The 14,101-nt window shown below is 25.2% G+C and overlaps 1 protein-coding gene across 1 annotated transcript; it reads left to right on the top strand.

The window, feature by feature from the left end:
- Positions 1-92: 92 nt before the first annotated feature.
- Positions 93-13,207, top strand: LOC145840747 (adhesion G protein-coupled receptor E3-like). The gene is made up of 15 exons (XM_082948074.1): positions 93-223; positions 485-744; positions 1,047-1,278; positions 6,390-6,463; positions 6,778-6,924; positions 7,148-7,369; positions 7,694-7,873; positions 8,156-8,248; positions 8,446-8,580; positions 8,831-8,946; positions 9,428-9,622; positions 9,923-10,083; positions 11,146-11,306; positions 11,922-12,101; positions 12,484-13,207. The coding sequence occupies exons 1-15, from the start codon at positions 145-147 to the stop codon at positions 12,904-12,906; spliced, it is 2,658 nt and encodes an 885-aa protein (XP_082804200.1). The 5' UTR covers positions 93-144; the 3' UTR covers positions 12,907-13,207.
- The last annotated feature ends 894 nt before the right edge of the window (positions 13,208-14,101 follow it).

Below are 14,101 nucleotides of genomic sequence, written 5' to 3'. Positions count from 1 at the left end.
GTGACTAACCTTTAAGTATTCAAAAGTATTTATGTTTAGATGCTCTAAAAGTATTATAAGCTTCCTTATTAATTTAAACAATATTTTCAGACAAAATATTAGGTAATTAATTTAACTTAATAATTGTAAAATCCTAAACAAAGCATGAAAAGTAGTGTTCCAGTTGCTTTGATGTTTGTTTTAATATTTATTCTAGCAACTCAAACAGCTGAATCGTATTCAGGTATGTAAAATACTTATAATGTTTTATTAGCTTTAATTAATTAAACTTTTATTTTGTTGTTACCTAAACTTCCAACTATAAGAAAATGTTGAGGTTTTTAAATCATAAACCGTTTCCGACAATTTTGTAACTGGTTAAGCTTAAGTTTATTTTTTATAAAAAAATTAGTTTAACTTCAGAAAGTAATTAAAATAAGAAACCTTTACAACAAATTAAAATATGCATATAAATTCAAACAAAAAAAAATTCACCTATTTGTAGGACACAAATTAAAGAGCAGTGGTAAGGATGTGGCCATCTTCGAAAAGCAGCAGAAACTCACATTCACCAACGCGTCCAACAAATGCAAGGAATTAGGGTTCGACGGGATCTTTACCGTTGAATCACGTGGGGAGCTTAAGGAGATTTTGAAGTTGTTGATGGAGTTTGGAGCGAAAGAGTCTAATAATTCGGGGAGTAGCGCAAAGTTTTCAAAAGGAAAGAAAACTAAAGAAGATGTCAAAAAGTATACATACTGGCAGGTTTGAGTTTGTAACAGAATGAAAATAAATAGTAAATTTTATTTTTGTTCATAGTTTATTTGGTAACAACAAAAAAAATACAAATACGTTCTAGGTCATAACAATTTTAATTCTTTACGAAAAATAATAATTTATATTTTAAATGATTTAGTAAGTAAACTTTAAATGCAAACTTCTATGAACTTTGTTAATTTTAGCTTTATGTATTATTAAAACACACCACAACTTATAAATAAAAGTTAATTTAAGCTTCAAATCAAAGATACTTTTTATTTTAAATCAAAAATTTTTAATTATTCCAGGGAATCGTTAGAGCTTCTGAGGACACCTGGAAGTACAAGTTGTCAGGTAAACCACTCCCTAGCAACAGTTTCCAACCGTGGACTAGTGGTGCCCCCAGCAACCTTACTAGCAACGAGTGCGTTACCATGGAGATGGCATGCAGGGACAAGGGCAAAGATTGCGACCTCGAGTGGCGAGACTGCAAGTGCGACAACAGCTTCGATGTCGTTTGCGAGAAAAATAAAAAAGAAGGTTTGTTTGAAATATAAAACAAGTATAGCTAATATAATAAATAAAATTAGTAAATTTAGCTGTAATTTCATACTGTGGTTGACTGAAGTAAAAACAGTTAAATAGTTTTTGAAATTGATTTTTAATATTTATAACTTTTTGTATTGAATTTTTGCAAACAATGTTATTGTAAGTTAATAATGCAGTACAAATAACTTCAAAAAATCTTTTAAATAACCAAACTGAATGTTATCAGCACTTTATGTATTTACAGCCTACGTCATATGAAATCTTATCTAATAACAAAAACTTTGCACAACCTTATAAAACTGTCTAGTATTTTTATAGGAAGTGAAGTAGTTTTTTTTACAAATTTTTTTATCAATTAAAGTAAAAAAGTCTTCATTACAGTGCTTTTAGCTTTATCTAGTTTTTAGCTTAACTTTAACGATAAAAGTCTTGAATATTCACTTTATCATTTAAAATATAGTTTTTTTTAAGCATACTTTTTTTTAAAAAGGCAACTATTATTACTTTTAAACTTTTTCTAATAAATAAAAAACTAGTGCAACTTAAAAAGTTACGGCTTTAAGCGGAAAACATAAAACATCTGCTTATTTAAGAACAAAAACTGATATTCACGATCAAAATATGTAGAGTAGAAAATTTTGCAAACATTACGATGTAGTTATCAATTTTGTGGGGCACTTGTAAAAATATCAATAAATTTTGGTGACGCATATTGTGATTTAAAGTAAATTCCAATGACATTAAGCGAAGTTGATGAACTTTTATGCTGAAAAATATTGGCGTAAGAAAAATAAACCATGTTTGTTAAAATAAAACAACAGCATAAAAATTTTTATTTTACTTCAAGTCATAAATGATCAATAAAAAAAATTGTCGATTTTAATTAGTTTGAGACTTATAAACATTTAAGTTTTCAACTACTCTTTAGATTATATTTTCTTCTATAGTTTTGAGTATTATACCCATATAAGTATTTAGTTTGTACTTTAGATCGAATAAAGAGCGGTTTAATTAAAAAAATAAATTTAATGTTTAACATACTCAATCAACACTTCCTTGAACTTTTACTATGCGTAAAATATTACCGTAAAAACCATAAGAAATTTACGCGACCTTATAAAACTGTCGAGAAATCTTTTTAATACAAGTTATTATAATTTTCAGTTTGAGATGTTTGTAGTTCATTTAAACATACTATAAAGATTTAAACCTCTTATTTACAAAAAAAATGATCAAATTACGAAAAGAATATAAAATTTTGTAAATGAAAATGCATAAGTTCATTTAAATTAATTATTTGTTAAACATTTTTTAGGTTATCTGTTCGTGTTACACCTTACCTTAAGATAATACTTTAAACTTTTAAATCCGATGTTGTTTTTAGTGTTCAATATATGTTATGTTTTTGATTTCTTAACTTTTTTTGTTTATTTAAGATATTATTATATCTATAGTAAAATTAAAACTGGTAGTAAGCAAAATAGTTCAACTAGTCATATGTACAATTTAGTTAGATTATGTATAATTAAGCTGTTCAGTAAGGTTTTAATTTTCGTAAAATTTTCCGACCTCTACATAAAGCTTTAAGTTAGAGTTTCTTAAAAGGGGTTTTTAAGTTTTCAGTTTTATAATCTTTTGCTTTCCAAATATCAAATCATTATTATAAGTTTATATAAAGTTATAAACTTTTTAAACCCTTGCTCTTTCTTCTTTCCGTGAGAAAAAAGCTATTTTAAGATACAAGGATTTTAACTTATTTATAAATTTAATTTCCTGTTTTTGGTCTTCGAACTTTTTCAACCCCTTGTACTTATTTGTAATATATTATAAAGCAGGCGACAGTTAATAAGCCAATTGGCGGTTTGCAAAATACCAATTTGTAGTATTTCCAAAAGTAGTTCGTTTGCCAATTGCAGACTTTTTCCGATTTTTGTTTTAAAACTTACGACAAAAATTTTTTTAACTTTTTAATATATGTTTTTTCTGTTTAGTTAATAGAACTTTCTCTTTATAGTTAAATGGTTATTGTTAGTGAGCGAAGTAGAACAACTAATAGTATGTACGTAAAATATTTTTAATTTATATTTCATTTTTTTGTAAGGTATTCATTTTTGTAAAAATTTTATTACCGCTACATTATGTTTTGAATTAGAAGTTTTCAAAGTATTTAGAACTAAATAAATTTCTTAAACTTTTTCTCGTAAACAATAAAAACATAAGTTAAAACTTTATAAAGTTTTAGCCGTTAAAACCAAGTTACCTTTTATATTCGTGAGAAAAAGCTATTTTAAGATACAACGATTATGACTCATCAAAAAAATAAACTATTACCTGTTTTTTTCATCTTTCAAACTTTTTCAACCCCTTGTACTTATTTTAAATCTATTCTAAAGTAGGCGACATTTAATAAGCCAATTGGCGGTTTGCAAAATACCAGTCGTAGTATTTCTAAAAATAACCAAACTTTCGATTGCCAATTGCAGACTTTGTCCGTTTTTTGTTTTGAAAACTTAAAACAAAAGTTTTTAACACATAGAAAACAAAAACAAAAGTTTTGTAAAAATTTTCTTAATAACGTTTTTTATGTTTGTTTGTTATAGTTTATAAATTTTATAAATTATTTACTTTAAGATAAAGTTTAGAAAAATTATAATATAACTATTAATAAGTAAACATAGTGTATTTAATTTATGTTGGTTTGATTTCGTGGGCTGCTTTATTTAATACTTTGCCATTGTATTATACATACATACTTTATTATAAAATAAAGTTGAGAATTAAAAATAAAAAATAGATGAATATAAGTGAAACAAAATTTTAAAGTTTAAACAAAACATTGACTTATAAATTCATAGACAAACGAAAATTACCACTTCAGGAATTTTAACCTAAACTGATAAAATTTTCTAGTAGAACGCATGTTAATTGAGCTTATTACCTAAATAAACATCCGGCCGAGATGACGTTAAGGTGGTAAAAAAAGCTAAGAAAGATAATTACAAATCGGATGTATAAAGTCTCTGGTCGATATGATTACAATTTTAAATGTCCAAATTTCTATGCTGTTTGAGCTTGCAAATAAAAAATCTATCGTTTCATGAAATTTTGAACAACACAAAAATCTATTTTGCTAATAGATAAATGTTTTTTAATTGAGCTTAGAACTAAATAAACATCCGACCTCGCTTTATGCTGGTGTAAAAGACTAAGAGAGACAACCATAAATCTCAGATAAAATGTCTGTGGTTAACATATCGGATATATAAGGATAATATGCGGTTATTAATTAAAAGCAAACTGTTTTCTTTGTGTCGTTAAACTTCCTAAACAGGTGATTTTCCTGCCTGCACAAGTATGTTAATGCAATTTTATTGTAAAGTTGATAAGACAGTGGTTTTACAGCTAAGAGAGAGGATGTATAAGACTACCATACCATAAATAGGATATATAAGAGTGATATGCGGTTATTAATTAGAAGCAAACTGTTTTTACTACAAGCTGGTTTGTTTGAATTTGTTGATTTTCTGTTTGCAAACTTAATGCAGAGAATTATGTTAGTGAAGATTATCTATGAAAACAAAACAAAAATTCCAAAACTAAAATTCAAACTGCATAAATTTCTTTTAAATTTTACTTGTAAAAAAGATATAAACACATCAAGTTAACTGTGTTATGTTCACATTTTATTTTTTAGATGGTTTATAACCTAAGTTATAAGAAAAAGCAAAATTTTATTTTTTTAGTTATAAAAGCATAGTAGTTCATTTAAGAATGCATAAATACAACATAAACAAACACATGACATAACTTATGATAAATACTTTATATTTATCTAGGTTTTAAATGAAAAGCTTTACATACTACATTTAATCTAAAATCATTTACAATGTTTTTATAACGAGGTCAATGTTTTAAATACGTAGAATCATTCAACTTAATTAATGATGATTCATTTTAATCCCGTTAATCCTACTTGTTTACATTAGCTTATAATTTAATCTTTTACAACCGTAAATAAACACGAACATTTTTGACATAGTGTTGTAGAGTAGAATTACGTTTTTATTTTATAGTTTATCTGAAAAAATAAAAAACCAAATTTAGTGATATTATTATCAAATTTATTAGTCAAATTCGTGACTATCTGTTAAATTACGTCTGGTTTTTTAATTTTTATCTATCTAAGTTTCTCAAAAGTTTTGTTTTTGTTGATTTATACATATTTATACATATTTTTAAATAACTTTTTATTTTACAGTTTCCTGTTTTACGCCATTTAAAAACTAAATAACTGTTTTATTTTTTGAATTTTTATTGATCTTCTATAGTAGTTAACAGCTAATTTGTTACTATAAACAATTTCAAGTTTTCACACGAATGAATTCTGCTTATAATCACAATTATGTACGCACAGATTTATAACGCATATATCAACATTAGTTTCAAGTGTTTTAAAATTTCTTTTATTGTTTTATGTGCATTATATAAAGATTGATTTCAAATATTTATGTTTAAAAAAGTTTTTTAAAGCAATTTTTCTCAAATAAAACTTTTGCGATTTCTTTATACTGAATTAATGTAAATAATTTGACGTTTGTAAAATTAAATAGAAATAAACAACTTTACAAAACTTACTTCTATAATAGTATAAGTATAGTTTAATCAAAATTAATATTCATGGTATAACGCTATTAAACAAAACTTTAAAATATATATGATATAATTTTAAACTTTTTTTGGCTTTAAGTACTAGAAAGTTATATATTTTATTTTACAAAGTGTGCGTTAACCGTTATTTAAAACTCCAAACTAATTTTGTTAAAAATTTTAATAATCATAAGCGAAATTTTGTTCGGTGTTTATAAATACAAAGTGTTGCCACAAAAACAATAACAAGCTTAAGCATATAAATTTATCGTTTAATATGTCTCTTATTAATTAAAATAATAAATAAAACATGTTTAATTAAAACCCAATTAAGATTAGCTTTAAAATATCATATTAAATATCTTAGTTTTATCTAAAACAAAAATATAAACGTACAAACTGTTTTTTAAATTTTATAAAAGTATCAATTGCTAAAGGATAAAAATATTTTTTAGAAAAAGAACAAACAACAACAGAAGAGCCGGCACCTCCAGAAACAACAACAAAAACAAAAAGTTATACACAACAAGTTAGTTTAAAAGTATAAATTTAAATATTTTAAGTTCTAAAAAATACAAAAGATTGCTTATTATGCGTTTTAAAAACTAATGTGCAAAAAGTTTGTTTATAAATGTGTTAAGTATTTAGAGTTATAAGTAATCCAAAAAGCTTGTTTACAGTTACAATAAGATTTTGTGAGGTAATTTGTATTTTATAGTTAAATTATATCTAAATTTTTAAAACATATTTTTTGATAAACTAGGAAAAAAAAATTACGAGTAAGTAAAAAAAATTTTACTATGTTTTAAGTTCTAAAAAAACTTTTCATTTAAATTTCAACAGATTAACAAACTATCTGATGTAAAAGCACAAATAAACGAAACTCGTAATTTACTGAAGGAAATTCGTGAAAATAGAACTTATTTGGAAAATTTAAATGATTTGGCCAAATCATATCACGAAGTACTAGAAATTTCTAATTTGAATAATGTTAGTTTAATTTATGAAATAATTATTTACCTTCTATTTAAGTACGTTTTCTAATTAAGTAAAATGTTAAAAACAAGTTTTTAGCTTAAGAAATTAATAAGGTAAATTGTATTTGCAGTTCTTATAATGATTCTTTTTTTTTTTTGAATAAGAATACAAAAAGTGTTTTTTTATGAACAGTAAAATTTAAAAGTATTAGAAGTTTAACAAAACCATTTGACAGAAAACTGTTTTGTCTAACGAAGCTTTGAACAAGTCATTAGTAATAGCTGGTAACATCGGTAAAGTTTTATCAACATTTGAGCCGAATTCAACTGATTATTTGAAGTACAAGTCTGAGGTAGCTTCTAATATCACAATTACTTTGAAAAACCTGTTAACTAAAGTGCTGGTTAATGAAACTAAAAAAGTTGTAAAGTTTTCAACACGGTATATAAGTGCAGAGGTTAATATTAAACTATATGTTTTTCATTTTACAAACTTTAACTAGTGTTACTAAATAACAAATCAAAGAGATAACTTTTAGCAGTTTCGAACATTTTTCTTTTTGTAATTTAATTGTTTTGTTTTGCTCAAAAAAAAAAAAGAAATTATAAAATGGATTGTAATTAGATTTTGATTTCTCAAAACAAAACAAAACCTTTTTTTTTTAAAAATGGGTAAATATTTTTTTTTATTAAGAATTTAAATAGTCTATCGAACTAATTAAAGAAGTTCATTTGTTTGATTTAAGAGCAACTGTTTTTTAAATTTACCGACTTACTTTCAGATTCATTCAGTTCAAAATAACACTAAAGATATCAGATATGAAGAAGAAACTGAAAATTGTTTCATAACTGTTCCTTCAGAAGCCATTTATAAGGGAAGAAATACAAATAATTCTAATAAAGTTACATTCATCAAATATAACAATGATGACTTATTTCCTTCCAATTATAATGCATTTGGTGTAAGTCTTTAAACTGTTTTCTTGCTAGAGATGTTTTTTAATTTTTCCTTTTTTATCTTTAACTACAAAGTTGTAAGCTAGAACCAATAAACACCGCAAAGTAACATATTTAAAACATTTTTTATCCAATTTGTATTTGAAGATTTTTTTTTGATTTTTACGTATATATCCTTTGCACAACTTAAAGAATTTTATGGGCTTTTTTAGAAAACTAGTCTATACTTTTTTTATTAATATTTCACTTAACTTTGTAAAAATAAATTAAATATGTTTTGTTAATAGGTTATATCAGCACAAGTAAATGAAGCTCATTTGTTTAATTTGACAAATCCAGTAATTTACTCAATGATAATTCCAGACAGAACATCTAAATCAGTAAGCTTTAACGTATATTAAAAAATTTTTATTCTATTTTAAGAAGTTTATGTAAAATTTACGCAATAATCATCTTATGTTCTTTATTGACAGTTTTTGTTCATAAGACTTACTTAAGCTATTAATTTTTTTGTACTTCTAAGAATAAAATATTGCAAGTAGTATGATACAAAATAAAATACGTTTATTAATATCAGGACATAAGATTTATTCAGTGTGTTTGGTGGGATTACAAAACATCTGAATGGTCCCCAGATGGTTGTTACCATGACAACAAGGATGGCAAACATTTATGTAAATGCGATCACATGACCAACTTCGCGCTATTAGTTGTGAGTTTGTTTTAAAACAATAATATTTGATTTTGTTCTAAAAAACATTTAAACTCTTAAAGATATACGTTTTTTAGACTTTAAAGTTTTATTAACTCTGTTAAGTAAGTAACAAGCTCGGTAAAATTAAGTTCAAAATTTTTAAAACATTCTTTTGAATCTAATTCTTTGAACACCTTGTCTACATGTTTGAGATTGTTTCATTAAGTAACTTATTTGTTAACTGATCTGTGAAACACTTTATTTACAGCAATTTCACGAGCGCTCAGAGAAACCGACCATTTTATCAAACACAATTTTCACAACAATCGGAATACTATCTTGCGCTGGTTTCTTTTTCACTGCTCTTATCTTTATTTCTTACAAGTTTGTTTTGTTTAAGTAATAAAGTTAACGTAACTAGTAAAACATAAAAAAAAGTTTAGTTAAACTTTAAAAAATAATCTAGTTTGTTTACACAAGTAATCAAGGTAAAACCTATACTATTCTCGTTTATACTTACTTTTAAAAAGGTTAAAAACTAAACTTATAGGTTTAAGTAAATCTTAGTTTTGAATACTATAGAAATGTAAACTATATTAACTCTCTCAAATTTAATTTTTATAAAAATAAACTTCTTTAACACATTAAAAATAATTTACTTAACAACTTTTAACAAACAAACAAAAACTTTGAAATAAAAGTATTTACAGTATTTAGTTAGTTGGTATGTACAATATAAAAAGTTCTACTACAAGTATCTTTTCAAACCAAGTACAGTGTAATTACATTGACCAGCTAAATATTTTACGTAAAATATTTTTTTTGTGAGTTATCAAACAAAAGTTATCTTTTTATCTCCCGACAGAGAACTGCGAACGAGTCCACCAGGACCGCTACACATCAACTTGTGCGTATGCTTGTTGTTGGGGTTCACGTCGATGTTGTACGGGGGCCGGATGGTTGACAACAAGCACATGTGCGTTGTCATGGCAGCAAGCACCCATTATTTCATGCTTTGTAGTTGGATGTGGATGCTTGCTCATGGGCTTTCCATGTACAAGTTTGTAAAAATTTTTTATACATTTTATGTACATGAATTATAAACGTAAATGGATGTTCCTACATGGACATAAATATGTTTGTTAATCTATTGTTTGATAATAATTGAAAACAAGCTTTTTAAAAATTCCTGTTCTATATATTACTATTGATTGGCCTAGAAACAAAAGAAAATAGATTGTATGGTTAAAACATAAACTATTATTTGTTTCTTTCTAGTTAAATGTATCGTTTTTGTTTACTTACCTAACTTAAAATCGATCCTAATAGTTGCATAGAGCTCAATCAATATTATTAACAGACTCTTAGTACGGAAACACCAGTACTTGAACGAAAACTTTCTGAAACGAGCAACAATATTTTCATACTTGCTACCAGCTTGCGTTGTGGGCACGACACTAGGGGTCACTGTTGGTTACTACGACAACCTGCCCCTACAACAAAACTGGACCCAGATCGATGGTGGGTGTTTGTTTGTAATTTTTAAATTTAAAAATATATTTAATGTTTTTTCATACATTGAATTTTTGTAATAATAATTTGTTTTTTATGTTTTTCATATTGAAAGAAAAAAAAACTACACCAAATTTATTTACTTTTATAAAGATAACTAAAAATAATTTTTAAACTTACTTTCTATAAATTGCTTATACTTTTTAAAAAATAATAAAGTTTGTATGACATATTTGTTTTTATAAAATGGCACAAGCTTAGAAAAAAGTATCAATTTAGTCTATATAAACTGTTTTTTTTTGCATTATTATATTTTGTTTATTAGATAAGTATTTGTAAAATCTTATTTAATAATAATCTTAATTTCAAGTAAAACTACGCTCCCCTTTTATATGTATAAAGTTGAGGTCTACTTTTTTAAGTTTGTTTTTTTATTAAGCCACTAAAATCAGCTAAGTTAAATGATGCGAAAAGGAATATGTTAATTAGACTTGTTTTCAAAACAACCAAATTCTAAGTTCTACCAGCTGATATGGTTATGCGAAAAACAGAAAGTTTAAAACATTAAATAACAAACTTGTATAACTTCGTGACATATAACAACTGAATTTAATTTAAAAAGCATAGTTAGTTAAATAAAATTTAAAAGTTCTTTAAGGACATAACAAAACAAGCTTAATTCTTTTTTCAGCAAAAAATAAGTTTCGTTAGATGATAGTTTTTTATAGAGTTTTAAAAGTATACATGTTATACTCTATTTGATTAATAAGTCAGCGTAAACTAAAAAAATAATAAAACCGTTTATTCAGTTTATTGTAAAGAATAAGAACTTTTTAAAATTTTGTCTAGAATAGTAAATTAAAAGCAAAAGTTCGTTTATTTTAAAGTAAATATTATTTAGATATGTTTAATTCATTATTTTAAAGTTTGTAGACCTGTTTAGTTTCAACAACAAAAAACTGTTAGATTAAGGCTTTTAACTTGGCAAAATCGTTGCAAGTATTTTAATCAAACATTACAGGCCAAGAAAAACAAAAGTACAAACATAAAATAAATAACTGTACTAAACAGAAGAAGCAGTGTACAAGTCTCACTACGTGTCATCAGATTTTTGCTGGATAAAGGGAAATACCCTGTATTTCGGATATTTCACCATTCAGGGAATAGTAGCAGGGACGAATACACTGATCTGTTTGCTTGTTGTAAGAAGCATCACTTGGGGAAGGAGGAAGGTTGGAGCTAATAAATATTTGAATAGTATTTACATTACTTTTTAATGTAACACCATTAAATAATATCAGTTTAATTAAAAAAAAATATCTTCAAACTTTATAGAATTTTGTTAGCAGAAATATTTTGTGCATTTCTGTTTTGTGGTAACAAGTTCTTTATTATTGAAATGTTTAAATCTTGTTGCAGTGTTTCTAAGTTTTAGTTTTTATAAACATACTATGTTTTTTTTGAAACGCAATTGATAAATGTTTTATCGTTTTGTAGCCTTATTCACAACATTAAAAATTTATAACCTATAGTACGTAGTACAAGTAGGCTGAGCTCTTATAAGTTTTCTAAGAATAGTTGTTTAACTGTTTCTAGTTATTTTTGTAATTTGGCTCTAATTTGTGAATAGCTGTGTATGAAAAGTAGCTAACCAACTAATTTTGTTTACAACTAAAAATTGTTTTATTTTTAAAGTTTAAAGTTATATGACCCATTCAAAAGTTAAATCAACACTATTAATAAATAAACTAAGAGCATTGAAACTTTCGTGTGTAAAAATTTTCAATAATTTCTTGCGGTTTAATTAAACTACTAAAACTTTAAGCTTCTTGAAAAATAAAACTTAGATAAGAAAAGCATCAAGCCACGGTCAAATGAAGCCAGTGAGACAAGTTTCAATAATTTTCACGGTGACCTTTTTACTGGGTCTTGTGTGGGTGGTGGCTATACCCGTGGATTTATTGGGGGACATACCCCAACTTACAACTGCTGTTTCTTATGTAGTCTCAACACTAATATCTGCGCAGGTTGGTAGAAAATTATAACTTTTATATACTTAAAAACCTTTACTTATTTTTTGATCATTTATTAGACTTGTAAGATGCAAACTTTTTAAAAAAAGTTCCATTTGATAATTTTTATATTTTTGTTTAAAAAAGTGATTTTGTTTTGTTTAAAAAAATATTGATCTAATAACAAGTTTACAAAGTAAAACTTATTGGTTAGTGTTTTTCAAGCCACAAGTTAAGTTACTAAATTGGTTATAGACACATTGCATTTTTTTTTTCATTCTCAGTATAGACAGCCATTATTGTTTTATAATTGAAATTAAGTATATCATTAAATTCAAGTTTTCTTATGACGAATAATAAGAAAATGAGATTTTTAACTGAATAATACTATTCACAGGGTTTAGTGATGTTCTATTTGTTCTGCATCCGCAACAAAGTGGCAAGAAAACTGTGGGCTAACACAATATCGGATATACTATCCAAACTTCCATTATGCGGTCCTCGATTATCCGAAAGTTGGACATCTTTCACTAGAACGAGGAAGGTTGAGATGTACAGGAAGAAAAGCTATTCATCGTCCTACTCACAATCATCTACAAAGTCATCATCTGTCGAAGAGGGGTCTCCTAACAAGGAGGAAAAGAAAGATCTGCATAACAAGAGCAAGGAACATGGCAAGAAGATGAAGAGTAATGTGAAGAAGAACAAAGTTGATGTTTTGAATGATGAAGTGAATATTAAGAGTAGTCCGTTGTATGATCTTTATGAAAATAAGGTTGAAGGTGTGAAAAATGCTGATTCTAATTTTGTTAAATTGTAAGTATTTGTGCGTATTGTTTTTTTGTAGTAACTATTTAGACTGAAATGAGATTTGCATAAGTTTTAAGTTTAGTTTATCTCTTACTTTTAAAGTTTGCTTGCTTTAATTTAAACTTTTGAATTATTAAAAAAATATAATATTCTATTTCACATAAACTTTTCATTGAGTTTCTAATTGAGCTTCTTGAAACAGTTTTTGATTCAATAAGTGTTGAATTTTAAAACACTAACTAAACGTTTTGTTAATGAACAACTAACTTATGAATTTAATAAACACGAACAGTAATTTATGCTAAACATATTCGCAGCTTGTTTAAAATAATTAAAAAGAAACAAATGTTAAAATGTAAATTTTTAATGCGAAGCTTTTGTTTTTAGTATAAATTCTACAAATATACAAAATTTTTAACAAAAATTATTTTGAATAACTTTTACAACTTTTAAATGTATAGCAGCTGTATGCTTTAATTAAGTATATACGATTGAAATATATAATTACAACAAAAACAAATACTCCAGTTTTTTACTTAACTTAAAAAAATTAGTTTGTATTAAATACATTTCTTTATTTCTTTTTTTTATCTAAAAAATCATTGTTCAATTGTAATGTATTTTCTTTTATCTAGAATTAATCGTTCAAGAGCTGTTGTTAAAAAAAAATGTTTTTAGATAACGTTTTCTTTTACTAGAATTTTAATTAAATATTTAGTTTAAAACGTGCTTGAGTTTTTTTTTTACTGAAAATTTTGTAACTTATACTTTCTAAAATGTATAATTATTGCATTTTTAAACAGCGTAACATTTGCAATCATTTTTTATTTATTTTTGTATAGTATTTTGTAATAATTTGCTATATTTTAAGTACAAATTTATTTCAATCTTTAAAGTTAAATCACATACTGTATATAGTAACTGGGCGTTTCTAAATTATAAAGTATTTATATTTAGAAAAATTAGTTATTTTGTTATAGTTTTAATAATAAATAGTTTTAACTAATATCATTTTATCAACAGTATAGAGTAGTGATAAGCAATATATTGGTATTTAATTTAAATGACAAAATCTGATAAATAAAATTATGTAAAAAACTAAACTGTTTTTTATTTGTGTAAAATTCATACTAAAAAAAATCAACTTAAGTTTTTAACTTTGTAATTAAAAAATACTCAATAACAATATTTTATATCGCTTTAAT

The sequence above is a fragment of the Thalia democratica genome, chromosome 7 (assembly GCF_965202585.1).
Source record: "Thalia democratica chromosome 7, ktThaDemo2.hap1.1, whole genome shotgun sequence".
In the NCBI taxonomy this organism is placed as follows: domain Eukaryota; kingdom Metazoa; phylum Chordata; class Thaliacea; order Salpida; family Salpidae; genus Thalia; species Thalia democratica.
This window is presented reverse-complemented; position numbering and strand designations above follow the sequence as displayed.